This window comes from Myotis lucifugus, unplaced genomic scaffold, assembly GCF_000147115.1.
Source record: "Myotis lucifugus unplaced genomic scaffold, Myoluc2.0 scaffold_0, whole genome shotgun sequence".
Taxonomy (NCBI): Eukaryota; Metazoa; Chordata; class Mammalia; order Chiroptera; family Vespertilionidae; genus Myotis; species Myotis lucifugus.
Window position 1 is genome coordinate 35592994 of NW_005871048.1, and position 25146 is coordinate 35618139.

Consider the following 25146-nt stretch of genomic DNA (forward strand, 5'->3'; position numbering starts at 1 on the left):
TAAATTTGATGTTATTTAGTGACTTAAACTTAGTGAAGGGGAGACTTGTGCGCTGAGCACAGGTTAGATAGAGTGAAATGAATCCTTTTCCCAGGGTACTTTGCACTGGAGCTGTGACTCTTCCTGGCAGTGTTGGGAGGGACCGAGCTCTGCCATCCATCTGGAGCACTCAGCTGTGGAGTTTATTATTTTAAACAATCATTTTTTAACTTTTTTCCTATCCATCTCCTCCCCCCACCCCCCTCTCACACAACTATCAGCTTGTTCTCTATATCTATGGGTCTGTTTCTATTTTTGTTTTGCTTATTTGTTTTTTAAAAAATATTCTACACCTTAGTGAAATACAGTGTTTGTCTTTCTCTGACTTATTTCACTTAGCATAATACCCTCTAGGTCCATCTATTTTGTTGCAATGAAGATGGTGATGCAGGAGATCAAATGTCCTGAATACGCCTGTAGGCTTTACACGTGAGGGGGGTGTGTCCTGAAATCCTCCATATCTCGTACTGGCCATGCATATGCCATTGTATTTTCTGACTACTGAAATTATAAAACTGTGGTGAGAGTGTTTATCCTTTATGATTTAAGATATTTCCAGGAATTTTGGAATAGGAGACAATATTACTACCCAGCAATATTCTTTGAAACAAAATTCTTAAAGAATTTATAAAAATTGGCTTGAATCTTTGCCTTACAGATGGAATGGAAGAAAGGCTAGTACACAAATTAGGCAAGTTTCTCCCCTGTATATATAGCGATGCTACTGATATTACCATAGTTAAGCATATGTTGGGAGCAGCTTTTTAAATTGTAGGCAGGCTTATGTGATCCATCCACACTAATGTCCTTGTTATTTGAGGCGTTTATCGATGCAGTCAACATTTACTGGATATCTACCACATTCCAGGTACAGTCACCCCTCTGTATCCACAAATTCTGCATCTGTAAATTCAATCAAGTCAATCAACCACAGATTTAAAGTATGGGGGCAGGGGAGGAGGTGGGAGGAGGAGGGAGGAAGGAGAGTTACATTGTTGCTGTTGTGTCCTATGTAGTTAGGTCTATGATGGTTGGGTCTGTACTGAACATGTAGGCATTTTTTCTTGTCATTAATCCTTAATACGTTGCATTAGGTATTATATAAGTAATATAGAGATGATTTACATTATGCAAATATTTTGCAATTTTATTTAAGGGACTTGAGCATCTGCAGATTTGGGAATCTACAGGGAGTCCTGAAATCAATCCCCAGTGGATACCAAAGGATGGCTATACTGTTAGGCATTTGGGTCTGATTGTCCTTTATGCCAATAAGCTTATGTCCCACTAGGGGGAGCCAAATATACATATAAATAAGCATAACTGTTGCCCGTGCGGGGATAGAAGTCGCTGTGGAGGTGTGTGTGGAGGAGGGTATCAGAAAGAATTAGGCCCCAGGACTGGTCAGGAAGAATCTTCATAGGGAAGGTGCCTCTGAACACATTTCCGGGTAAGGAGGCTGCTGAGGTGAGCATGGAACTGTTAGGTTTTTGTGTGATGCCAACTGGAGTGACCGAAAATGAGATCTTTGGCCCTGGCCTTGTTTCCCGCACATGCTCAGTCTTGTTGACTGACCTGGTCTGAGGAACAAAGATCCCCCTGCAGGTTCAACGTGGATGCCTCAGGACAACATACCTGTGGCCCAGGCTTTGATGGTGTGTAAGTGATATCTGAGTAACAGTTTTTAGAAATCATCTCTTCTTTATTGCTACGTTCATATAAAAAGTTTGATACATTTGGGGAGGTAAAAGAAAGCCACAGTGTATATAAAGAAAGTTGTGGGAAGTTAAAAAAAATATGGCTTTAGTGTTTGGAAAAGCAGTTATGAGTTGCTCCTTGGGTTTACTTATCCAGGCGATCGAAATTCTGGGTTTGGAACTCTTGGAAGTCCTCTGGGATGGTGTCTGCGAACAAAAACAGGCACAGGGGGTTAGAGCAGGTCCTTACACAGGAATGCTGCCCCACCTCACCCAGCGCAGGCGGCCTGTAGGGGCCCCAGCAGCCATTTCCTACTTTAGGCTGCTTGGGGGACCATTGCCTCGAAGCCCAGGAGGGCTCATTCACAGGCTGAAAGAAAATCAGCAGGCAGAGTAAATGCTGAGTCTGATTATGTTTGAGCTGTATGCAAATAAAGGCTGCCTGAAAATCAAACCTCAAACCCTATGCCAAGAAGTTAAATTCCATGGGTCTCAATGTCCTCATCTATCAAATAGGAAAAATGAGGTCTACCTTTTACTTCAGTTACAGGGACGACCAGGTTTTAATGAATATGTGGCATAAATGTTGGACTTCTGGGAGGAAAGTGTGCTATAAGAATGAGGTGGCATTAATTGATTACTTCTAGTGATACTGTGCAGTAACAAGAATGTACGTTACCATTGCAGCGATACTTCAGGTTGGACCAAATGATGTTTTCTTGGGAGAAGCAGAAGACGCCGAGCCGGCCTCCTCGCATGGTGGTGTCTATGGTGACTCCAGAGTCAGCCACCAACTCGGAGCCTTCATAGAATCGCACCCTGTGGACAACACAGCAGAGCAGACCCATGAGGCTCAAACCAAGGTGAGGTGACGTGCCCATCCTGAGGCCGGGGCCCCCTCTTCTTGGACAGGCGCATCTTCGCTCTGTTTCCTATTCTGTTTTTCACAGACCTGGATTGTGCCCTAGCTGTTCCCCCTTCCCTACTAGATGGGAAGCTCCAGGAGGTCAGGGACCACGTCTTCCCAACTTGTCTCTCCAAAGGCCTAACAAGACACTGGGCACAGAGTCCCACTCAATGGGTACTTGTTAGTCAGTCACAGAGAAACCACAATATGACCCAGGACCAAGAAGTTCTGTGGCTTCATTGTTCTGAGAGTTACCTTGGCTAGTTGCCATGCCTAAGAAAAGCTGCTTTTCCTTAGGTCTGATTTATTTCTTTGGTGGCACCTCAGAGCAATGACTTTCATTAGGAGTGACACTCCCTACAGCAGGGCTTTAGAAATTTGGCTGTCACTGTGGCATTAATGAAGCCAGGGTTGCTGGGTGGCTTACAAGGCCCTGGAGAGAGCAATCAACACTTGTCCTTCATTCGAGAGGACACGTAGGTAGGTGAGGAGCCTGTTTAATCATTACCGGGGCCTAGATTCTAACTCCCTTTTACTTGTGAACATGTATTCTCTGCCCTGTTTTGATACAGGGATGGGCAAAAGTTGGTTTACAGTTACTAATAATTAATAATACAAGAATAAACTGTTCCGTGCACTCACAACTGTAAACCTACTTTTTGCCTGCCCTGTGTGCACTGAATTTTCCAGGGTAAGTTGAGAAACTGTTGAGTAAAAAAAAGCTGTTCAAAAACAAACTCATGGCCCTAGCTGGTTTGGCTCAGTGGATAGAGCGTCGGCCTGTGGACTGAAGGGTCCCGGGTTTGATTCTGGTCAAGGGCACATGCCCAGATTGTGGGCTCAATCCCCAGTAAGGGGCATGCAGGAGGCAGCCGATCAATGATTCTCTCATCATTGATGTTTCTCTCCTTCTCCCTTCCTCTCTGAAATCAATAAAAATATATTTAAAAAAACAAGCAAAAAACCAAACTCATGGATACAGAATAAACTGATGGTTGTGGGACAAAAAGACGAAGGGATTAAGAAGTATAGATCCAAGGTGGAGAGTAGTTACAGTTACAAAATACTAGTAGTTACAAGGATGTAAAGTACAAAATAGGGAATATCGTCAATAATATTGTAATAACCATGTATGGTGTAATTGGGTACTAGGCTTATGGGGAGCTCCCTTCGTAAATTATAGAAATGTCTAACCACTATACTATACACCTATGTTATACTATGCTACCTTCACAGTGATTCTAGGGATGGGTGCAAGCATTTACATGATTTGGTTATAAAGTATTTTTAAAGTGTTTCTCTATTGTTAGGGATCAAATTGCCTTTCTAAAACTATATGTGCAGGTTATGTTTTCTATGATTCCATTTGAGACAGAAGAGGGGGTTAAAAATGTGTTATAAAAAAGGGGCCTTGGACTTAACAGGGCTGAGAACAAGACCATGTTACTGTGAGACAAACAGTACATTCTACGTGAGGTCTCGAAGAATTAGCCTCATGATTTCCTTTTCCCCACTAGGCTGCCGTATCAGGAGCCTGTAATCCATGCCGCTTCGTAAACACACTGCATAAGCTGGAGGAACGAGAAAGTGAGTACACTGTCTAAATTCCACAGCTATAGTCCTAAGCCATCCTCGCTTCTGAGAATAGTTTTTAGTTTGTTTTAAAAATAGCCATATAGGGAAATAAGGCAGATTACATTGACTTACATAAAGACTGGTGCATGCCGCGTGTGGAACATGCCAGGTGCTGGTAGACTAAGATGAAATAAGACACAGGCACAGCCCTCGTGGAGCTTATGTCCAGGAGGAAAGACAGACTCTAAGGGACTCACTGCAGTGTGAAATATTCACGAGTAAGTGATCACACAGGGCGCAGGGGATCACGGGAGGTGTGGATGGAGACTCAGCCACACGGGTCAGCCTGAGTCCTCCTCCCCGCTCCTTTTGTGAGCCATAGCCCAAGGTCTCAGAAACCCTGGTCTGCGATGCAGAATGAGGGTGTGCTTTGCGTCCGGCGCAAGGTGAGATGGGTCGTCCGCCTACCTGATGTAGCCCACCTGGGGCCTGTGCTGCAGGAACCAGCGGTAGGACACCTTGTCCTTCCAACCCACGTTCCTGGAGTCCTTCCACAGCAGCCTGACCTGGTCGCTGGTGTCCCCAGTGTGCCACAGGGAATTTCGGAGATGCTCCCCTGGACCTGTCTGAGACTTAACAGCCTGGACAATGACAGGGGCAGGGTTTTAGAACAGAACACACAGGCCACCCTCCCTGGATCTGTGGGGTGGTGATGAGGCAGGGAGTTAGTTCATGGTTACAATCTGGCTGCCTTGGATTTGGACAAAAGCATAAATTCTGTAGATGCCATTTCTACTGAGGTGATCCTTGCCCTTTAATAACCAGCACTGGCTAATATTCCACTAACCCATCCCATATTTTTCCTGCTATACATCCACTGCTCCCCACATTTGCTCCAAGAAGGTTCTGAAATACACCTTTTCTCCAGCAGGAGGGAGAGGCAGCTCTCAGCCCTCCTGTATAAAGTTGGCCCCATCGAGGAAACAGCTTCCAACAGTGTGCCTGAGATGTACCCCCAAATCTTCTCCACCTCTTGGATCCTACTAGGACTGATGGTCTCACCGCTAGAGCCACCCAGAAGTTAGAAGGTAGCTTGTACATAGGAATGAAGGCAAGGACCCGGGTGGACTCTACTGTTCTCTGACTTGAACACTAGCAAGAATGCAACCATTGCCACATGGGAGACGATGGAATTTAAGAGGGCGAGGGCACAGGATTGAGATGAGTGACTTCACCCATACCTTAAGCTGAATGCCAGGTTCTGCAACAGCCCGGAACGGGGTGGCCTGCCAGTACGTCTGCTCTGTCTGCTTCCACATGACCACGTAGAAGCTGGAGCTGTCCTGGTAACCAAAGATGAAGCCGGCATAGTCATCATCCGTCTGGGTATTGACGTGGAAGGTCCCTTCGAAGTCAACTCCATTAAAAGCCGTGTATCCTGTAGAGATCAGAATACAATTAGAAAAGCAGACAAAGCCACACGGGTAGCTGGGAAGAATGAATTCTACACAAGTGGTACTGAAGGCCCTGGACATACCGACTGCCAGCCCGGGGTCGCTGTTCATGGTCTGCACAATCTCCATGCCCTGCGGAGAGAGTTGAAGGAGTGAGGCGCATTCTTCAAAGGGGCAGAGCGAGCCCCGAACCTCAGGCATCGGGGGTGAGCAGCGGTCAGCGACGTCTGACCCCCATGTAAAGATTGCATTATCTGAGGGGTTGTTCTTCCTTGTTTGGGCTCAAAGCCGAATAGAAATAATTTTGCTAAAACTGTCACTTAAGCTGACTCAATAAAGCCTTAATTGGAGAACATACACTTCTAATGAATGTCTTGCTGGGTGGTGTTGGAAAATCTAAGCCTCCATGTGCCTTCCTTCTTAGTTACACGGGGAGGCAGTCTCCTGGAGAAATCAGGAGCTTGGCTGTGGGGTCAGACTGCCTGGGTCCCCATTCAGCAATCTCAGCCTCTTACCTGCAGTGCTACCACGAGCGATCAAGCTTTACAAGCCTTGATCTCATCATCTGTACAATGGGGCTAGTGAAGCGCTTTGTCATAGGGCTACTGTGAGGAGTAACTGTGACGTGGAATGTGCCTGGCTCGCAGTCAGCACTCTCTGAACATTACTTACTACCCTCAGGGGGCCTGTGTCTGTGTTCAGGCAAAGCTGAGACATTGGCAACCATGCGACCCACCTGGTTCAGGACCACCCAGTTGGGATCGATCTGGGCGTCCCCTTCAGGGTCCAGGACCACGGTCTGGTAGGCCCTGAAGTCGGTCAGGGTGACCTCAGCATTCTCCGGGCAGACGTCGATCCGATCGATGACCTTGTCCTGGTCAAAGTCTGACTCACAGAGGTCTCCCACGCCGTCACCTGAGCGGGTTGGAAGAGGGGAAGGGGAACTTGTAAGGCCTGCACCCACCATCACTCCTGAAGAGAAGGGGGGCTGGACAAGGAACAGAAGCGAGCCCAAGGTCCACCCCAGGACAGGGCTTTCAACCCAGTGGGAAAGGAGGCCTTGACATCAGCCACGTCTGAGCCTGCCCTGGCCCACCCTGTAGTCCTGGTGAACCCAGGTGAACCCACTGTATGTGACCAAAAGAAGTACCTGGGGACTCAGTGAAGGGGAACTGTTCAAAATGGGCCTCACAAGAAACCCTGGGTGTCCTCTGAAACAGTGGGGTTCACCACCTGGTGGGTCTTAAGCCTGACCCTACATAAGCAAATGCCTATAGAACAGTGATGGCGAACCTTTTGAGCTCGGCGTGTCAGCATTTTGAAAAACCCTAACTTAACTCTGGTGCCGTGTCACATATAGAAATTTTTTTATATTTGCAACCATAGTAAAACAAAGACTTATATTTTTGATATTTATATGCCATTTAACAAAGAAAAATCAACCAAAAAAATGAGTTCGAGTGTCACCTCTGACACGTGTGTCATAGGTTCGCCATCACTGCTATAGAACTTACTACACTACACAACTCTCTACACTATAACGTATGAAAAGCATGGAAATTGTTACCAACATTTATCTCTAAGACCATGGTGGTTCTGAGGCTGAATCTGGCCCATAGTATGTTTTGTTCAGCTGATGGTACTAAAATATAGGAATCTGCATGGCTGTGGATGGGTGGGCCCTCACGGCTCACCACAGTCCTCACCGCTGTCTCATTTCTGGCTTAGTGCACACCTTTCCTTATTGGCTTGGCCCTTGCAGACATCTGAGTTTGTGACCCCACCTAAGCCACAGGCTGCTGTGCCTTCTCTCCTCCTTTTCTGTGACTCCCGGCGAGGGGAGTGAGATGGCGGAGCAGCTTTCCAGGCTCCTTGAGCGGGAGCATGTGGCTGCTCCCCGCCCACGTGCTCTCCTCCTAGGGCTCCTCAGAATTGCATAGCAGCGTTTCTCTGACAGTTGGAGAATGGTATCTACCAGACGTCTACTGTCCACACAAGCTGTGGCTACTCAGAGAAGCTGGTGCCCTGGGAGAGGTGTGCCACCTTGTGCCTGGCCGAAGGGAGCCCAGAGTCCCATGCAGTCCTGGGCTGAGCCCACTTACTGTTGCTGTCCTCCTGGGCTGGGTTGGGGACCAGCCGGCAGTTGTCCGGTCCAGGGGGCACCAGGTCTGGAATGCCGTCATTGTCATCATCATCATCACACTCGTCACCGATTCCATCCTTATCAGTGTCCAGCTGGGAACTGTTAATGACGGTGGGGCAGTTGTCTGTGCTGTCCTGGTGCCCGTCTCCGTCACTGTGGGAGGAAAGAAAGGCAGTTGGAGTCACAGGGCAGCGAGGGTCCAGCTGTCAGGAGGGAGAGTCTGGGTTGGGGGTTTTAGCCAGGCCTGGTCTTTGACCAGACACATGTGTCCTTAGATGAGGCTGCCTGTAGGCCTCAGAGACCATTTCCCACCTCCTCCACCTGATAAATAATAGATCACTTCCTAGGCAAGAAATAAGGGCCAAGTTTGTGATCTTGTGCTGAGATGCTCCTATCAGTTCCTGGAGGCTACGAGCTGATCCAGGACTGAGAGAATGTGCCAAGGGAACAGAGTGAGGGGTGGTCAGCTCCCAGACTGCTCAGCTCCTTAGCAGCATGTGGGCCCCAGGCAGGGTACTGGACCCCTCTATGGCTCAGTGCCTCATCTGTAAAATGGGAATAATAACAGAGCCTCCTTCATAAGGCTGTTATGAAGATTAAATGATTAGAATTTTGCATATTCAATTTTAATATAGGAAAAAAACTCTTCTAAGTACTTGGTCTTAGGGAGCCCTACAATGTTTTCTTTTCTATTACTCTCCACCGTCCCTGGCCAGTAGACCCAAGAAGGATCAGATGTGAATGGCAAAGGAAATAGGGAGCCCCTTCCTGAGAGGGGAGCATGGGGCTCGGCTCAGTCCTGGTCTACAGCACTTCTCAGAGCCCTCTCTCTCTGCCCACCTGATCTCCCTTCCAGGCCTAGTGCCCTGTCCCCAGAGCTTTCCCTGCTTGACAGAGACACCCCATGGCTATCCTGGATCAGAGCACATAACTCCTTTCACCTGGCTCCACCCAGGGCCTGTCTTGGGCTGGGAACTGTCCCTATCTCGTCCAGGATGGGACAGGGGAGGGAAGCCAGGGACCAGTCTATGGCCTTCAGGCCAGGCTTCCCAGCTGAGACCCAAAGAAAGTGAGGCCAACCTGGGCAAGCAGGAGATGACACAGCTCACATGGTGGGATTCCTGTGCAGGTAGCAGGGCTGCTTTTAAAATCATAAGACAGACTATTTCCATTAGCAGCCATTCTATGTAGCCCCAAACATTTTCATGCAAAAATGTTCCTAGCCTCCTCCCCAAGGTTCAGAATTGTGGGGATTAAAATGTAGCAGAATGAGTCATTTAGTTTATGCAAATATCTAGAGGCTGGTGGGACAGGATATTCTAGAAATTATTTAGATGGCACTCAGAGTGCAGGATGACCTGCAACAGGGAACATTCCTGACATCATTTAGGGAAGTTATCAGGGTACCAGTTCCACCTTCCACCCAAAAGCGGACACGTCCTATGTCAGGCTGTCTCTGACTTGCCTCTCCTCGTGCTGTGATAATAACAGCCACCTTTTCCGCAGGGCACCTGAGGACCAGCACTGTGTCGGGAGCTTTACCTTCATTCTCTCATTTCACCATAACCTTCGAGAGACAATTATCTCTCCTTTGCAGATGGAGAAGTTGAGACTCAGAGACTGAGCAGTACGTTTAAGTTCTGGTAGCCAGTGTGTGCTGTGTAGCAAGGACACTGAGCACAGGGCGAAGATGGGACTTTACAGGAACTGACCCTGAGCAAGGTCCGCCTGTAGGGCCACCTCTGGGGAGAGGTTGAGAGGGAAGCTATGTTTCCTCCTGCTCTGCCTTTTGGAGTCCTCTCCCTGCCCTGCCGCCTGTGCCATGCTTCCCCGTGGAGATGGGAGGGGTTAGAGCCTGCTTCTGCAGGAGCCGCTAGGGCAGAGCTGCACATGTCTGCATTTTTGGTGATGTTTCTGCAGTATCTGCTCCAGCCCTTGACCTAGAACTCAAACCATGTGGGGCCAGCAGGGTTGACAAAATTCATCTACAGTGAATAGTTCCACTCAAATAAGGGAAGTGGAATGAAAAATTCCAAGGGCGATGAAAACAGCAACAACAACAAACACAGTGGTCCCGCAGCAAACAGACAGCTTTCTATTTTGGGATGTGGGTGAAGCTCTCCAGAGCCGAGAGAATATAATAGTAGAAGAACTAATATCTATTGAGTGCTATCTATGTAACAGAAACTGTAATGTGCACTTTTCGCAAAGTAATCATCATAGTAGTCCTATGAGCTACATGCTATTGTCATCCCCATTTTACTAGTATAGATGAGAAAATTGGGGTGCAAGAGATTAGGTAACTTGCCTAAGTTTGTAAGTGAAGGGTTGGGATTATCTCTAGCTGTGTCACTCTGGAGCCCATCTTTGAAGTATGATACTAGACTGCCTCTCCTGTAATAAACTTTCCCTTGCTAGAGTGCCTAGTGGCACTCCTGATACTATCCCCCCCCCCCAATACAGAACTTTCAAGGAGGTGAGGTGACCCTGACCAGGGTCGGGGCTACTGTCCCACTGGCAGCTCCATCGACCCAGAGAGACCCCAAAGCAGCAGAAAGCTCTGAAGGAGAAACTCTCCAGATGTTTCCTCTGGCCCTGTGCAGCTGGGAGAGGCACCATACCTGTCCTGATTGGTGTCACAGGAATCCCCAACCAGATCGTTGTCCACATCAGACTGCAAAGAGAACAGAACATGTTATTTATCCCTGGGCCTGTGTGCACAGAATGTTCCAGAGAAGGCAGACCTGGCCCATCATCACTGGGTCTCAGGATTATTTCTCTGGAATCAGGACAGTGCAAAACTGCAAAAGGACAACACCATATTGGTGTAGGCACAATGCAGAATTTTCAGAAAAGCTTCCAAAATATCAGGCTCCACGGATGGGCTGCCTACACACCAGATGAGCTGATCAGAAAAGGGCGCCGGGGCCGCCCGGTGGCAGGTGGAGACGCGGAGCCCTGGCATGGGTCGGAAGGGAGCCAGCCATAGGCACGGGGACAAGGCAAACGGGCTTTGCTTTGCTTCTGTAGTTTGGAATTGAGCCAGAGTGAAAGCCGAGTCACAGAGGGCAACAATGACTCCCCTCTCTCAGGCTTTAAAATACATGACACATCACCCCCAATTATCCAGACAGGAAGGAGGAGTGGGAAGGGAGACAGCACGTCACTGACTGAACTTAGTCTGAAATGTCCATACACAGTCGGTGCAAGGGTTTGGGGACTAAGGGGACACGAGGTTTCCCATGGTTAATTTCCAAGTTATGGTTTGGGTGTCATTAAACTCATAATCCAACCTCATAGGCACCCTACAGCCTGTGAGATTCGTCCAGAGGGGCTCAGATCTCCTGTAATGGTCTTCCTGTCCCCTCCAGGCCCAAGTATGCAACTCGCCACCTCTGCTCTGGTAGGCATATGGCAACAGCAAAGAACTGAGCTGCTGGGCTCTGCTACTTGTTCGAGACACTGGTCTTACAGGCATCTTTGCATAGGGGCGTTCAGCCAAGAGTTCAAGTTCCCCTATTGTCCCACTGACCTGGTTAGGGTTGCTGACATCAGGACAACTGTCACAGGCATCCCCCACGCCATCGCCATCCCTGTCCTGTTGGTCACGATTGGGAACTCTCTGGCAGTTGTCCAGAATGTTTTTTATTCCTACGAGAAAGGAACGCTTCTCTGAGTCAGGCGAACAGCACAGACAGGTCTGGAACACGCACTTCCAGGGGCTGCAGAGGTCAGGCCTTCACAGGTATGTGGTGAGTGACTTCTGCCTGGGCCATCCTCGGAGAGCCACCACTTTCCCAGCAGCTGTCTGGAGGTAAGGTCAAAGGATGGAGTGTGTGTGCATGCGTGTGTGCGTGTGCGCGTGTGTAGGACAGTGGGGAGTGGGGAAAGGTATAATCTGGAAGACAGATAAAGGTATAATCTGGAAGACAGATACCCTACAACAGGAACCATTTGGATATTTATAACATCTGCCAGCCATACAAAATTATCAACTTAAAAATCAGCCTGCTAGCCCTAGCCAGTTTTGCTCAATAGATACAGCATCAGCCCTGGGATGGAAGGGTTCTGGGTTCGATTCCAGTCAAAGGCACATATTTTGGTTGCAGGCTTAATCCCCGGCCCCATTCAGGGGCATGTGCAGGAGGCAACTAATTGATGTGTCTCCCTTACATCGATGTTTCACTGTCTCTCCCATTGCCTTCCACTCTCTCTAAAAATCAATGGAAAAATATCCTGGGGTGAGGATTAAGAACAACAAAAAAATTTAGCCTGCTATATTTGGTCAAACGTTTAATTAACTCACCCCTAATGCCTCGGCAGGGTCAGCCACATTATTTAACAGGCCTTAAACAGCCTGTGGGCCGGAGGTTCCCTACCCCTGCCCTACAAAGACACAGCCCTGACAAGACACTGCTAGAAGTACTTCCTACAAGGTTTCCGGCAATGATACAGAGTTCCAGAAACACCCAGGTTCTTAAATAGGGGCGTGGGCTGTGGAGTCTCCTCCCACAGACACCAGTGGACTTTGGGTCCCCAGATGCAGGCTGCATGGAACCACCACTAGGAAGAAACCCTCCTAGTCAGAAATTCTCTTCCTGCTCCTCAAAGACAACAGGGCAAAAGGACCAGAGTCCCAAGTACGATACAAAACGAGCCAAACCCACCGTCTCCATCCATGTCATCATCGCAGGCGTCCCCTCTTCCATCCCCATCAGTGTCTTTCTGGTCGTTATTTAGGATATCCCGGCAGTTGTCACAGGCATCCCCAAAGATATCTTGGTCGCTGTTTCTTTGGTCCACGTTGTGAGTCAGGACACAGTTATCCTACAGGATCGGAAGACCGAACACTTACTCCGACTGTTACTGCTTCCCTGCCGTGTACTTGGTTCTGTGGTGGATGCTGGCCAGCCTCCACCTCATGGTCATGAGCTGTCAGAACTTGGGAGGCCCAACTTTGTCAGTTTTATATTTTAAACATTTGATGATCTTAGAATAAAAAGTTGCAGTGCTGTGGGAATGCAGCGTGGAAACTAACATTTGGGATGATTAATAGAAATGGTTCAAGGGCTTTCTTCCATCATCCCTGGCATGTGGCAATTCACAGGCCCTCCCCACAAAGCAGGTACCTGCTCGTTCAGAATCCCGTCGCCATCAGCATCCTCATCACAAGCATCGCCAATGCCATCTCCGTCTGCATCTTCTTGGCCAGAGTTTGGCACGTACTTGCAGTTGTCCTAAGGGGGAAACACAGCTCAGAGAGACATCTACAAATGTCTTTTTTAAAGCTTTATTGAGGATAATTGACAAAACTGAAGATATTTAAAGTGTACAATGTGATGATTTGCATACATAACATATTGTGAAAGGATTCCCCCATTGAATTAACAGATCCATCACCTCACATATTTCCCCCTTCTTTTGCTGAGAACATTCAAGTTCTACTCTCTTAGCAAATTTCAACTCTATAATAGTGTGATCAACTATAGTCACTATATTAAACCTTAGATCCTCTGACCTTATTTATCTTATAACTGAAAGTCTGTACCCTTTTACCAACTTCTCCCTATTTTCCACATCACCCGTCTACATCTGTTTTAAACTAAATCTCAGGACAACTGTGGCTGCCTGACTTTATTACTGATCGCTGTTTTGTTACAGCTGAGAAGTAGCTCCTGGAACAATGCAAATTTCAATGGAACCGACAGAACCTCTCCCCTGTATCAGTCATGGCGAGCGAGAGAGAGAGAGAGAGAGCGAGCGAGAGAGAGAGAGAGAGAGAGAGAGAGAGAGAGAGAGAGAGAGAGAGAGAGATTCCTGTTTGCCCCCCGTACCTTCTTGCAGTTCCTTGCAGAGCATGGCAGTTCTTCGTCTGGGTAACTGTCAATGTCCACATCCTTCCCACAGAAGTAGCCATCGCCAGCCCATCCGACTCCGCACTGTGAAGGGAAAGCCTGTCAGAGGCCTGGGAAGCGGAGCCTGGCGGGAGGCTGGTGGCTGACAAGAGCCTCTGCTCCCGTGTGCACCTCCCCAGAGTGGGGCCCAGAGCCAGACAGCCTTGTTGGGAAGGATTTTAAAACGATTAAATTGTTTTTTCAATTGTCTAATGGTTCAAAATTCAATAGGTGCGAAGGGGCTACAGTGTAACTTCCCCTCCTGTTCCCTTAGCTCAGGCAAGCAAGGTAATCGGTTCCCAAGCGCACGCCGAGAGACAGGCTACGCACAGACAAGCAAATGCACATCATTCTTTTCCTCTATCCCCTCACACAACTGGTAGCATATATATATATATATATATATATATATATATATATATATATATATATATATGCCATTCTGCATCTTGATTTTTTAAAAGTTAACATTATATCTTGTAGGTCTTTCCATACCACTTCATGTAGAGTTGTCTTTTTTAAAAATGGCAACAGATATATCATACATAAGGTGGTATGCATGTGCCTCAATCAATTCAACCAGTGCTCTACTGGTGGGTGTTAGGTTTTAAACACTTTTTTAGATGGAAAATTATGCTGCAACAAGTAATTCTAGTATGCGTGCTGTTCTACACTGGTTTCTTAGTGTGAAATTCCTGGTTCAAAGGTGTCTGTAATTTTGAGTTACTGTGAAAAGTTCTCCATATGACTGTCCAATTTCTTTTCTCAGGGGAAACGTGGCACTTTCCTTATCCTTCGTGAACCACAGTCCTCTCTCTGAATCTAAGTCTTCTAGATCAGTTTCCACCAGAGGAGGGACCTCCTGAGGTGCTTGGCCTCTGCTTATACCCTTTTACCAGGAGGTTTCCAGAGGCACAGTGCTGGGTCTGTGTGTCGTTCACTACTTCCCTGGAAAAGTCTACCCAAGTATCCCGGCCACCACCAGCCACCGAGAGCAAGCCTCCCTGTCAGCAGAACGGGCATTAAAACGCCAGTCCTTCCATACCAGACCCTACAGCCACTGTCTCCAATTGTTACGATGTTGCTGCAAGGTCTCTGTTATCCCATTCACACAAGCAGCAACCAGGCTCAGAGTGGTTCGGTCCCTTGCTCAGGGCCTCAGAGCTGGGACTTGAACCCAAGCCCAGGGTCTTCTGCCATGTATATTTGGTTAACAGGCACTTTGAGTTCTTCCTCTGATAGTCCACAGCCAAACCAAGGAGAGAAGAAATCATTCCGTAAGTGGTGTCCTGGGTATGAGATGGTACCTGGGAGCTCAGCCCAAGCAGGCTGGGCGCCCATGGGAGGGGCAGACAGAAGAACATGGGAGAAGGGACCTGGAAAACCACCGGGAGCTAGAGGGGCAGGGAGAGGAAAGAAGTCTGAGGAACAGCGTCAGGGCCAAGGGAAAAGAAACTTCACATGAGTAAATGCTACATTTCCTGGCCTCGCTAATCAAAATAAGGTGATTTAAGACCCGTGACTGCCTAAGCAGCAGCCTGCCTGTTCTCAATCATCTGCACTCTCCTTCTGCGACCAGAGATTTAAGGCAGGTTTCCAAAACCCCCTCCCGCAGCTCCCCTATGTCTGCTCAGTTGCTTCCGCGGGGCCTTCAGAAGGCCTGAAAAGCTCAGTTGTGGGGTATGGTCCTTGACTCATTTTAATGAAGAAGAAATTTCCTCTAGGAACAAATATATTTTTAATGAGCTATTTTCTGGCAGATTAAATTATTTTAGTAGTCACACCAAGTGTATTAATCTTTTACCATCTGTCATTGTGCCTTATTACAAATTCAAAAACATATTAAGAGCCCGATCACCCACCACCCCAGGGAAATTGTTAATTTGTTCACAGAAAACGAGGATTTAAATATAGATATACACTTCCCTCTCGATGATGATAATCGCGCCCAATCAGTGGGAACTGGGGAAACTGGTTTTCCCCCCTGACCCGGCTTGTTCCTTCATCAGCACTTTGTATTGCCAGAGAGAGCTGATGGCATCATATTTATTTCTTCAACTTAGTTTTGAATCTTCTCATTTCTCCTATTTGAAAAGTGGTAGAAAATTTTGGGGGCTCAAGGAAGTCAAGTTTGAGGTATAGAGAAGAGGGAAGAAGTCTCCGAGATCCATCCTGCCCCTCGGACGTGCTCACTGTGAATGTCAGGCTCAGGGTCGCCTGCCAGGGCCTGGCTCACTGCAAAGGGAGGAGGAGGTGAGCGGCTGAACATGGCTGATGTCTCAGTGCCTAGAATCCCCAAGACTCTGGAGCCTGAGGTTTGGGAGTGGACGACAGGAACAAGCCTTCCTCACCAAGGGCCCAGGACACCAGCGTGGCACGAAACTCACGTCAGGCTGAGACTGCCCTGCCCTGCCCAGCCGCCACCTCCCCGGATCGGCTCCAGGGTTGGGAAACACGCAGGAAGGCGAGTGACCTCCACTGGGCTAGTCCCGCACCTGGTGAAGGTAGACACAGAGAATGGCTCTGTCCCCACCTTCCCCCTCCCCCGGGGGAGACAGGCGGTTTCCCTCTGAGGGTTTACAGCAGCCCACGACCTCGCCCTGCCACCCACCCCTTGGGCCAGATTTTGAAAGTGGATGTCTTAAGGGTGAGGACAGTTAGAAATGACAGCAGGAGGCTCAGAAGTTATACACAGAAATCACCAGGGCAGTAGATGGAAGGGAGGGAAGGAGGCTCCTTGGCCTCCTGCTGCTCATTTCTCAGGCCTTCCACAGCGGTGCTTGGGAGCGGGGGCTCCGCCACTGAGCTGCCCAAGGGGGTAGTGTCAATCCACGGCCAACGGGGAGAGAAGAGGCAGCTGCTGGTTAGAGGAGCTTCCCATTGCTCCTCACAAACTCAGCTGACCCTCCTACTATTACATTCTATGTTGATCTTGATGGAAATGTTTCCATGTTTGAGTACTTTTGCCCTGAAGCAAGTAGAAACAAACCAGGGTGGTGTTTAAAACAGAGGAAGGTAAAATGGTAAAGCAAGTGACAAACAACTTACCACGCACGTCACATCCCCCTGCCTCTCCTCGATGCACTGCGCGTTCACGCTGCAAGGGTTCAGCTCTGGGTTTCTGCAGTTTCGCTCCGGTTTGCATCCCCTCGTCTGGTCACCAGTGTACCCGGGTTTACAAGGCCCACAGCGATAAGATCCCTGAACGGAGCAAAGATAAGATGATGAGCCAGGAGCTCAGAACTGTGAGCAAAGAAAGGGACTGTGATTGTGTTTACTTTCACGTGTACTCAATGGTGCCTGGATTAAGGGAGACCCATGCTGTCTCTCTGCTTGCGTGTATGTCTTGTAAGATGGCGGGAATATTGGGGAAGACGTCACCAGATTGGAAGCTGCAGCAGGCCCTGTCGGCCTGAAGGAATAGAACCACCACTCTGACTGCGGGGGAAGGGAGAAGGGCTGAAAGTTCCATCATGTTCTGGGAGGTGAAGTTAGAGTTTGCTCTGGGACAAGGGAGATGGTTTGATTAAAATACAAAAACAATAATATTTGTCATTAATATTTATCTAAAAGCCCAACACTGCAACTTTGGCAGAAGAGTAAAAAAACAAGTTTGGCAGTCATAAAATTATACTTATAAAATCACTTTACATATTGAAAACTGTTTTTCAGCACAAACTCATTTGCCAATCAAATAAGTTATGCCCATATGTTCTATGTGTGTTTTGGGGTTATGATTTATAAACATACACTTGGTTTAATAACTGGTCTGCTTTGATCACATCAGCCATGAAAAATACTTACCAAAGTGTTAGTGCATATAGAGTTGAGAACACACGCTCCATTTCGACACTCATCAATATCAGTGCAGACCTAGTGCAGAAGGATTTAAAGAGACGTTCCTTTAAGTAGAAATGCAAATAAATTTTGCTGTGTTTTGATACTTGTCTGAAGTGAAGACAGGAAATTTCAGGCAGAATGGAAATCGGGGTGCCATTTTAGCCATCCCCCTGTGTTTGTATCAGTCTGTACTTAACCTAATTTTAAGTGATAGTTGCCTACTTGGTATTTAAAGTGGTTCCACAACCCTTTTAGTCAGGAAATTTTTCCTTTCTCCTGCTTGGGACTCAATGTACTTCTACCTCAGAATTTTTGGAAAATTCTCAGCTTCCCTCTGCTCCTATTCCTTCTACTCTTTCTTTTCTTCTTCCTTTTTTTTTTTTTTTTAAATCTTACCCGAGGGTATTTTTTTCCATTGATCATTTAGAACCTTTTTTCTGCCAAGGGCCATTTTTCACATTTAGTAGTATAACATCTTTCATTCATGGGCCATACAAAATTATCAACTTAAAAATTAGCCTGCTATATTTGGTCAAACATTTAATTAACTCACCCCTAATGCCTTGGCAGGGCCAGACCAAATGATTTCTATGGCCTTATACAGCCCATAGGCCGGATGTTCCCCACCCATTTTAGAGAGAGTGGAAGGTAGGGAGGAGGGGGAGTGGGAGAGAGACATCTACGTGAGAGAGACACATCGACTGGTTGCCTCCCTCATACTCCCCAGCTCAGCCTGTAACCCAGGTACATGCCCTTGACTGGAACTTGAACCCAAGACCCTTCAGTCCCTGGGCTGACGCTCTAATCACTGAGCCAAACCAGCCAGGGCCTTCTACTCTTTCATTAGAACTACAACTAAATAAATATTGGACTTTCTCATTAATCTCTTCTTTTAACTCAACCTCTCGTTCATATTTTCCACATCTTTATTTCTCTGTGCAGCATTCTGGCTAATTTCCTGAGTTCCACCTTTGAAATCTATAAACTCCCTATTAGTTGTCTTGCTCGTCTATTAAGTTTTTAATGCCAATGGTTATCTTTTTCATTGAATAAATTTTATTTGGCTATTTCTCAAATGTGCGTACCCCCCCTCCCCCCATTGCTCTATTATTTAATATGGTGTCTACTGCTTCCTTTTTTCTTTATCCTTTTGAACTTATATTTATCACATTTTCCCATGGTAGCATCTTCATATAAATTCCCATTGTTGTTTATGAGCACATCCTCAGTGGCCCTGCCTCTGCCTGTGGGTGTTCCACTGGCCCTGAGTTTGGAGTCTCTTCACAAAGTGGTGTGGCTTTGGTATTAGCCAGGGCTCTGGGGATTTTACTGCCCCAGAGCTGGTTTTCATGTTAATGTTTGGCTTGTATATCTGTATTTTATGTGTGCAACACAGGTGTGGAGCTCACAACTGTATGTGATATAAGCTTGGAGCTTTGATTTGTTGTGGAAAGTTTTCATTTGTGTTAACTTTGTCCCCAAACTACCATCAGGCTTCCTTGCTGATTTGGGGGGCTTGGAAAGTTTTCACATCTCCTTGTAACGGGGAACATAGCTCTCTGAGGCTCCTGGCTTTGTTCAGGGTTGTTAGATCTTCCTATGGTTCAAGACTACATCTACTGTACTCTTGTAGGTGCTAAAACCCCAGACCCCCACCCCTGGGACCTCTACCCAGTGCTACCTCCCATGAGCTGCTGTGACATTAGCTTCCACCCATAGCTCTGGTTTTGAGTTCCCTCTTCGTTTCTAGAACCTGGGAACATTTCTTATTACTTCTTTTGATATTGGTGATGCATTAAAATTTCTTGTTAAATTTTATCAAGGTGACTCCCTTCTACTTCAGTTCAATCTACCACATTGCTGGAAATCTACTGGGAAGTGCTCCTGAATAGCTTACATAAAGCACCTTCTATTTCTTTTTGTCTATTTTCCTTGGTTTAGTTCTGGAGATTCTGTCTTTGGAGGAGAGGAAGGAAAACTCCGGGTCATTACTCTAATGGCTTGTTGTCATTCCTATCTGTCTGGCTTGCCTCCCCTTTTCTACTCTAAAAAAATGATGCCCTCTGGAATCCCTTGATAGGCAGCTAGGAGATAATGAACCTGCCCTTCTTTAAAGCTAATAACTTCCCTAAGGTAGTAAAATATATTTATAGACCAGCCATTTTTAAGGGCTGAAAACATCAAAAAGAATTTCACAGTCAGCCAGTTAAATAATGACCAGGATATAGAGCATTTGGAAATAAATGGAGACTGTCACAAAGTATCCAAATGCTTAGGGCAATTTATAGCTTATATAAGAAGAAGCAGGGGTGAGGGGTGGGGAGGTGGGGGTGGGGGAGTTTTCTCAGGGAATTATTTCTACTCTTGAAATCCTCTCATCTCTAAAACAGCTTCTGATCATGGCCATCTTCAGAACTACCTCATTCACTGTTTCTCTAGTGATGCTCTGTCATCCCAATTTAAGAGTTTCCTCCCTACTAAACTTTACAAACGTACTCAGAAATGAGTTAGTAAATGCCTAATTTGCTCACTGGCCCCAGGAGATTCGACATGGCATCGCCTGCTCAAGGAGGTAAAGGCTTATACAGAAGGAGGTAGGAACCAACCAGGGTTTCTCGGTTGGCAATTAGGGTAGAAATGAACGTCAGCCCACCTGTTTATTTGACTTAGCAAAGCTGATCCCCACACCCTGCACCATGGACCCTGTGAAGCCCACCGGGCAGGCGTCACATCTGAAGCCGGGAGCTAAGTTCACGCAGCGCACACCCGGGTAGCAGGGATGGTATCTGCACTGGAGAGAAAAAAAATTCAAAGTCATTAGTCCCATGGAGAAAACACTCTCACACTTCCATTTATCTACCTGCACAGCTTGTTTATTCATTTAACTACCAGTTTTTGGTGATCAGAATGGTAAAAGGAAATAAAGGCTTCCAATGTCATCGTTACCCTAGGAATCCCTGACTCACACAATCTGGAGTTGTTTTGCTGGGTTACAGAATAATGCACAGCCAACTGGAAAGGGTCTTAATGTTAATCCCTCCGCTTCCCAGGGTCAAGTCCCTGATATTCTAACTTGGAATTTACAGATCAATGAAAGGACAGTGCTCTCAGACCACTTGATGGCTGGCTGTTAGGTGAGTCCAAAGGCGCTATTGAACCAACTACTCAAAAGAAAAGACCCTGAAAACACAAAGCTAGGGTAACTGTTTCCTCAGTTGGATGTGATCCATCAGAGTCTGGGCCTGTCTCTGCACCCTAGCAAGCCCATGGCAGTTCCCAGGCCCTTGGAGTCTAGGAGATTTTTTTTTTTAACCAGTTCAACTAATGTAAAAAACATGACCACTTCTGGCCCTTTCAAAAGGAGAAATTTCCAGCTCACGGATAAAAACCAGATGCAGTTCTGTGAACTGTGTACAGATGTTTCTGCAATTGAGGGATTACTAGAGGCCATCTTAATTGCTTACTACCTGGGGCGGTAATCAGTGGAGCTACCACAAACCTACAAGGGGGTGGTGTGTGTGTGTGTGTGCCTAAGGTCCTTGCATGTTCCTCACCCCCTCCACGTCTCCTTCTGACCTTCCTCTGGCTGCTGGGAGGGGAAAGCACATTCTGATGGCAGCCTTGCTGCACTACTTGGGGACTAGACTACTGACTGGCTAGTCATGATCTTGCAACAGTCTGCATCGGCAGATCTGGCAGCCATCCAACCAGCCGATATTTGTTGTGTGGGTCTTTCTGGCTCCATCCCTGGCACTTTTGGTTACTCACAGGTTATGGGGCCTCAACAGGTCTCGTTGGTTTGAGACTCCCCTCTGCTTTTCTATTTTAGGAAGTTTGAAGAAATCAGTTGCAACCTCTGGAATATACCCTTACACAGATCTCCCCCCTTCCACATTTGCAAAAGTGCAGAAAAAAATCACAAGTATAACACAGACTGTTTAAGAAAAACAATCAATGTTAGAGTATAAAGCCGAAATCTCAGTATTGTAGCAACATGGACAACGAGAAGAACTGGAGACACAGAGAGATGTATTACGAACACGGCCACAACCATGTGTCATGCCTCCTTCCTCCCACTGCTCATAGTGGCTCATGGTCTCGAAGGACTCATCAGGAAATAGTTTTTAAGTGGCCTGGAGGACAACCCAAGTCATCCCTTAGTCATCAGCCTGGCTTCTTTTTCCATTAGCTGCATGGTGTGCAAGGTATTTAGGGAGCCTCTACCCTGCGCAGTTGAACTCTTACCTCATCAATGTCAGAGCAGGTGATCCCATTTCCTGTGTAGCCCTCGGGGCAGGGCCCACACTGAAAGCCATCTCTGGTGTTGGTACATCGGACTCCGCGGAAACACGAGTTGGAGTCACACAGGCGCACTGGGGGTGCTGGGGGTGCAGGGGGTGCCTGGGGCACCAGTGTGTTTGGGGTTGGAGACTGCAAGCTAAGAGGACCTAGAAGAAAAACAATAGGCTTATTCACCACCAGGGAACATAACTGACACAAAATAAAATTTGGTTTTTCAATGAAGTTCTCTTCCCTCCACCTCTGTGCCAAACCTCCAGAAACTGCAGCCAATGTTGCCTCACCCCAGCTTGGGCCCTTCATCAGTCTGCATCTGCTCGTCCAGCTCAGAATGAGCCAGTTACTAGAAAAGCACTTACCGCAAGCCTGGCATTCGGCTATGGTGTTTCGCAAAAATGATGTTTCCTTGACCTTTAGAAATGGGAAGAGGAAAATAAAAGATTGAAAAGGAGCACCTGATACACAATCCAGGAATGAAAGAATCCATGTGTAGCAAGCTGTTAAATACTTCTTAAAGTAGTTCTAAAGTAACCCTTGATGGCTCCCCCTCTGCCTGGAGCCCTGGTGTGTTTAGCACATGGTTGCCCCCCATTTCCAGAGCCTTGGTGTCAGAGTCCCAGGGTGGTGGGCTGCGTGGGCCGGGCTGCACGAGCCTGGCTGCAGGTCTGCCCGCTGCCGTGCTGTAAGCCTGCACACAAGCTCACACACAGAGCTTCTCGGGGCTTTTCTGATGGTATGTCTTGGTTGTTACCTGCTGTCTCAGAAGATCCTTCACCTCTCCCAAGAGCTGGTTTAGTTGTGTCATTTGCCCCAAGAACTGTCGATTAAAGTCTCCTATAGCAACAACGAAAGGTAAGGAGCATTCAGCCAGTGACAGCCATTTCTACAGTCACTCAAAAGCAAATGATTTCCCAGAGAACAATCATGACAAAATTCTAGGGTGTAGGAATTTAACTTGGTGTAATTCATCTCAAAAATAATGGTCATGATGCCACTGGAGACTTCAAAATCCATGTGAGTTATAAAAATAAAAAAAAAGAGCAATGAAAATATTCCTTGCCCTGGATTTTGGCCGAAGAGCCTGATTTCTGGAGATACCTCCCGTAGGACCGCTTTGTGGACAGCCCACCCTTTGGTGACGGGACCCAGCCCATTCGGGGGCATGGGGGTTTGTCTGTGTTGAAGAAGGTATGCAAAGTGCCCAAGAGCCCACACCTGTGCTCGCGGTGGCCAGTGGCTCGCTCTGCTGCAGGAAGCAGTCTTGCAGGCTGGCCACCTGGAACAGCGAGCCTCTCACCACCAGCTTCAGCTCTTCCAAGAAATCCTGGAGAAAAATCAGATTCATACCACACAGTGCTAGTGCATTCAAAGCCAATGTGTCTGCATATTCACACAACTTTCATAACAGACTAGCCCTGTATACTTGGACCCTGACATCTTATGTAATGTTGTGGGTTTGCATTTTTCCTAAATCCTGCCAGCCCTATCCTTTTCACTGAAGCAACTTTGAACTTCCGCCAGGAGCTGAGGAAAATGCTGACATTCAACTTGGCCTCAGAGTTCATGAAAGTGGCTCTGAGAAGAAGACAGGCTTTTTCCTTCACGGTAAACAGTTATTTTGAGGAGCCGCTTAAGAATTATCTGGAATTTGTTTATGAAGTTTAGACTGTAATAAATATTTTACTTATTCATTCCGATTTTAAAGAGTATTGTTTTTAGAATGTCCTGGCGTCAGGTTTTAGAACAGTCTCGGATTTTGTTGGCTTATGAAAATGAATAGACAGTATATTCTATGATTATTAGGTAGTTGACATCATATTTTCACTTTACTGGTTCATGTCAATCATTCATTGTTAGTTACAAAGCCAGTTTCCTCACTCCTTTATTTTGTAACTTACTCATATCCATTATTATATCTATATATGACAGAGAAATGTTATATTATCTGCAAATGTAAAGTTATCATTTTTATTTTAAAAATGAGTATGCTAAGGATTTGCAGGGGAATTCTACTTTTTAAAGCTAAGTTAAGATGTATTCAACATGTGCTACACAACAGATAGTGTGTTGGACATTGGACTATAAGGTCTATGGAGGCAGGACTATGACTGCCACAGGGCCTGGAATGTGCCTATTTGTTGACTGACTGAATGAGTAGGTGACTAAAGATAGAGCACTGTGGTCCCTGCTGATAGTCTAAGGAGCTAGGACTTCTGAGAAATTTCCAATAAGCATAGTTTCTGATGACCCTTGTCATGGCTGACTCCTGGCTTTTAGAAATTTGACTTATTTGGTGCTAGACACTAATTTCTGAAATGGTCAGTGACATAATTTCATTTTGATTTTGGCTACTTAGGGAGTTCAGAAATAAAGTTTAGTATTCATTTTTTTCTCTTATAAAAATCTACACTAAATATATATGCATAGAGCTATATCTATCTCTACAAAAATAAAAAATGTGGATTTTAATTTTCTTGGAATTTCTGCTTAAAAATGCTTCCTATGTTTTAAGCACAAAAGTCTAGTATCAGAGTTATAATTTTTAAAAAATATTATCTAAAATGTTTCAGTATTCTTAGCTGTAATGGAAATTATTGCTTACACCCTGCCTATTTGCTCAAAGGGCTCAGTGCAGCTTGTAACTAAAGCACATGTAATAAAATAGAAATGGAAAATGAGACTTGATAGCGAGAGGACAACAATATTATGGGCCACAACAGATGAACATAGTTACTGATTTTGGCACTGACTTTCATATCAGATAAAATTCAGGAACTATGACCAGTTAGAGTTATAATTAATGGAAAGGACAAAGAATAGTAGTTTTTTTTATAGGAAATGAAGTATTTCCTAGCACGCAATTCTAAAATAAATACATGTGGCAATTTCTGTAGTAGGTGCAGTGATATAATGAAAAAATTACCATCATCATGGCATAAAAACAAAGACAGAAGAGATGGAATTTTTAAGGGCACATGGAACTAAGTTGGCAATAAGATCCTGTTTGTTAGGGATGTTCTGATAAGACCTTGTGAAAAATGTTCCTATTGCTTGGCATTTTCCAATCATTCTTTTAAAATTTTGTTAAAAATAATAACTATAGAAAAATTAAAAATAGATCATCCTAAGATAGTCTTTAAATTTTTGTAATTTATTTCCAACTTGAAAATTGTATCCACAAAATCTCTGTTTATCATCAAAAGCAGTTCTCAATTTTTTTAATTCTCACATCCTTACCCAAGGACATGCATTGATGTTAGAGTGAGAAGAAGGGGGAGGGAGAGAAACATCTTCACAG

The 25146-nt window shown here is 46.2% G+C and overlaps 1 protein-coding gene and 1 long non-coding RNA gene across 2 annotated transcripts in view; one reads left to right on the forward strand and one right to left on the reverse strand.

Annotated features, from left to right (window-relative positions):
* The first annotated feature begins 1156 nt into the window (after nt 1-1156).
* LOC106696188 lies at nt 1157-6038 on the forward strand. The gene is made up of 4 exons (XR_001347088.2): nt 1157-1694; nt 2424-2599; nt 4161-4230; nt 5147-6038. It is a non-coding gene; the product is annotated as an uncharacterized LOC106696188 (long non-coding RNA).
* THBS4 (thrombospondin 4) overlaps nt 1721-25146 on the reverse strand; it is a 42167-nt gene continuing 18741 nt past the window's right edge. The window contains exons 3-21 of the mRNA XM_023750406.1: nt 23064-23172; nt 22600-22682; nt 22208-22259; nt 21795-21997; nt 20203-20340; nt 17514-17582; nt 16758-16910; nt 13650-13754; nt 12945-13052; nt 12483-12642; nt 11348-11466; nt 10437-10489; nt 7775-7968; nt 6409-6587; nt 5756-5804; nt 5460-5656; nt 4687-4859; nt 2416-2555; nt 1721-1943 (exon numbers count right to left, since the gene is read on the reverse strand). Of these exons, the coding sequence (XP_023606174.1) occupies nt 1882-1943; nt 2416-2555; nt 4687-4859; nt 5460-5656; nt 5756-5804; nt 6409-6587; nt 7775-7968; nt 10437-10489; nt 11348-11466; nt 12483-12642; nt 12945-13052; nt 13650-13754; nt 16758-16910; nt 17514-17582; nt 20203-20340; nt 21795-21997; nt 22208-22259; nt 22600-22682; nt 23064-23172 (2346 nt within the window). The 3' untranslated portion in view covers nt 1721-1881. The remainder of the gene's footprint in view (nt 1944-2415; nt 2556-4686; nt 4860-5459; nt 5657-5755; nt 5805-6408; nt 6588-7774; nt 7969-10436; nt 10490-11347; nt 11467-12482; nt 12643-12944; nt 13053-13649; nt 13755-16757; nt 16911-17513; nt 17583-20202; nt 20341-21794; nt 21998-22207; nt 22260-22599; nt 22683-23063; nt 23173-25146) is intronic.